This window comes from Nuphar pumila, chromosome 12 (assembly GCF_984573655.1).
Source record: "Nuphar pumila chromosome 12, dmNupPumi1.hap1.1, whole genome shotgun sequence".
In the NCBI taxonomy this organism is placed as follows: Eukaryota; Viridiplantae; Streptophyta; class Magnoliopsida; order Nymphaeales; family Nymphaeaceae; genus Nuphar; species Nuphar pumila.
Window position 1 is genome coordinate 87,536,229 of NC_143260.1, and position 3,055 is coordinate 87,539,283.

The following is a 3,055-nucleotide window of genomic DNA, read 5'->3' on the forward strand; positions in this document are numbered from 1 at the left end:
TTAAATTGTAATTGTTGAATTGTAAATAATTAAACTTGTTAATTTTAAAGTGGAACGATTAATTGTTGTAGATTCCTTTTACATGAAATTTTATGTGTACTTTGTTTTTTATTTACAGGAAATATAAATTGTACACAAAATATAAATTGTAGCGTTCTCGATATTTAATTTTCAAATAAATTTTTTTATTTTTTTTCTTGTTTGCGATGGATTAGCGACAGATATATCCGTCGCTATACATATAATGTAGCGACGACTTAGCGATGAATGTAAATCCGTCGCCAAGTCGAGGTCGCCGTTTAGTACCGGCGGATTTGCGACGGAATCCGGCGTTCATTATTCTGTCGCAAGTAGCGATGGAACGGGCGACGGATTTATTCTGTCGCCAGTTAGTGTCAAAAAATTCGCGACATAAGACGGAATAACGACGAAATGAGGTCGTCGCTAATCCACTGCTTTGTTGTGGTGATATCAGGTAAAAGGTAGGTCATTATAAAAAAAATTTACCTTTTTATAATGATGCTAGATCCCGTTTTGTATCTTGTCATTAGGTGAAAAAGTCACGTGAAATCAATGGGGACATATGTGGAACTTTGATCTGCTATTACCTGGCTCCTCTGTGATTGTTGGAAAGATGGTGTCAGCCTTTTTAGGTTGATCCTGTGAACGGGCTGACTTAAACCCCAGAGCACCCCTTCGAGACATACGACAGAGACTGCATGTGACAGAAAATTCGAGTAACACCTCATTTCACAGTCTGAAAGACTAGCGAACTCCAGCTAAAACCCTGTATATAACTTGCTGCAATCCGAATTCTTTTTCTTCCTGTTATGGTAATCTATACGTCACTACTTTAGTCATCAGACTGCCTTTCATGAAGTGAATTCTTTCCATCATGGGTATCTCCAAAACGCCACTTAACTTTAGACCTTTGATTATACTGTTCATGAATTCATCTCTCTCTCTACATTTTGTGGTACATATTGTAGTCAATTTTCTAACATCAGGGGATTCTGATTCCCCCTCGCCTTCCTTGGGCAGGATTCCTTCATCTTCTGTGGTTTGACAGTAATCAAGACGGCTTAACCTATATTCTCACACAAAAACGGGAATCCTCCCGTCCTTATAAATACCCATCAGTGTGGAACCCTTTCTCATTTATGAAAACCACCTTTAGTCCTTTAAGCCCCCCTTTTGTTCCTCTGTAATTCCTTTGAGTTTCCACACTCTCTTGAAGGGAACAATTAATGGCTTCCCGTTCAGCTAGATCTTCATGGACAGCAAGGCAGAACAAGGCCTTTGAGGAGGCTTTGGCCGTGTATGATAAGGACACTCCTGGCCGTTGGAAGAACGTGGCAGCCATGGTTGGGGACAAGACTGAAGAGGAAGTGAAGCTCCACTATCAAGTGTTGATGGATGACCTGAGGTCTATTGAATCAGGCCGAGTGCCATATCCCAAGTACAGGTCTTCTTCTGCAAATGATAGCAAGGAGAGCAGCTCTGGTTTAACAGATGAGGATCAAAGGTAACTGTCTATAATCTGAATGAAATAAATTATGTTGATTATGTTTCTTCTCATTCCTTATCTACCTTGTAATACATGGGAAATGGGAACACAATTGCTTGTTTCTTATTTTCTTTATTTTGCTGCAGGCTGTTGATGCATTTGAAGGTGCAGCGGCAATGAACAGTAGACGCTAGGGAAGATGGTTGGCATGTGATAACTATGCGTTATCCGCATATTGCCTTCTTCCTTGCTGCGTACAGTGGTTATGCAATAAAGTATATGTACCCTAGAGCTAGGGTCTTGTTCCTCTTATATAGGTATTGTATGTGAAGGGAACAAGGTGTGTGGTTTTCATATGTTAGTCTTACTAGTTTCAAGGTTTGTGGTAGATGAAAGAAAGTATGGATAGTCCGTGGTTGGATAGCATAGAAGTAGTAGTGCCGTGGTTACCTCAAATATGTAACGGCTCCCTTTTATGTAAACCATGGGTACCTAGCTACCTAGACCATCACTCTCTCTCTCTCTCTCTCTCTCTCTCTCTATATATATATATATATATATATATATATATATATATATATATATATATATATATATATATATATATATATATATATATATATAGCTTCTACGCTGGTATAACTCTACCACTGATTTATACAGATCTAAGCTTCAAAAGCAAAATCTAACTGTTGGATCATGTTTAGCATATTGTATTTATTATTTTCATTTGCTAAAGTTGACTCAAATGCGACATTTTATGCCATTTTTAAACTGCTCTTTTTTTTATGAATTATGAGCAGTTGATTTTCAGTGTAAAACATGAAATCGTATATAGTATTAAACATGATAAAACCTTCTAATATAGTAAATAAATCATGTTAAATACTTGCTAGATTTACCATTTGGTGGCTATATCTATGCAAACAAGAGAGTATACCACCTTATGGAATCATGGCAGAGAACCACCATATAGAGTAATGAGTCTGTGCTAAACCCATTTGGTGCTAAATGGGTTTTTCAGGCTTTTTCCATTTTATTTTTAAATTCTAACAGTACAGATGTGATCTATGTACTTGATTTTAGGGAACAGCTCTTGAAGCGTTTGATACCATTACATGGGTGAGTTTTTATAAAGTTCAAAAAATCAACGGTCCAAAATCTTTGTAAATTTTCGAGGCTACAAACCTCATTTTTTTCATCGAAAATACATGATCCAGGTGTGGATTCTTAGTAAATCAACCATGCCCAACACATTTATGGGGCTGGAACTGCATAAAAAGCACCGGAGAAGCCCGAAAAACCCATTTAGCGCGCTGTTTAGCACCAAATGGGTTTAGCATGGACCCATTTTCGTATATATATATATATATATATATATATATATATATATATATATATATATATATATATATATATATATATATATATATATAATGAGCTTGAAATAGTAGGTGCGTGCTGAATTAACTCAATCTATCTACTAAGGTTTGGATCATGTTTTGGTGACAAAACATGACTTTTTGAGTTATGGAGTTTTGGTATATT

The 3,055-nt window shown here is 36.4% G+C and overlaps 1 protein-coding gene across 1 annotated transcript; it reads left to right on the top strand.

The window, feature by feature from the left end:
- The first annotated feature begins 1,174 nt into the window (after positions 1 to 1,174).
- LOC149821140 (protein RADIALIS-like 4) lies at positions 1,175 to 1,895 on the top strand. The gene is made up of 2 exons (XM_089983321.1): positions 1,175 to 1,525; positions 1,654 to 1,895. The coding sequence occupies exons 1-2, from the start codon at positions 1,248 to 1,250 to the stop codon at positions 1,685 to 1,687; spliced, it is 312 nt and encodes a 103-aa protein (XP_089839447.1). The 5' UTR covers positions 1,175 to 1,247; the 3' UTR covers positions 1,688 to 1,895.
- The last annotated feature ends 1,160 nt before the right edge of the window (positions 1,896 to 3,055 follow it).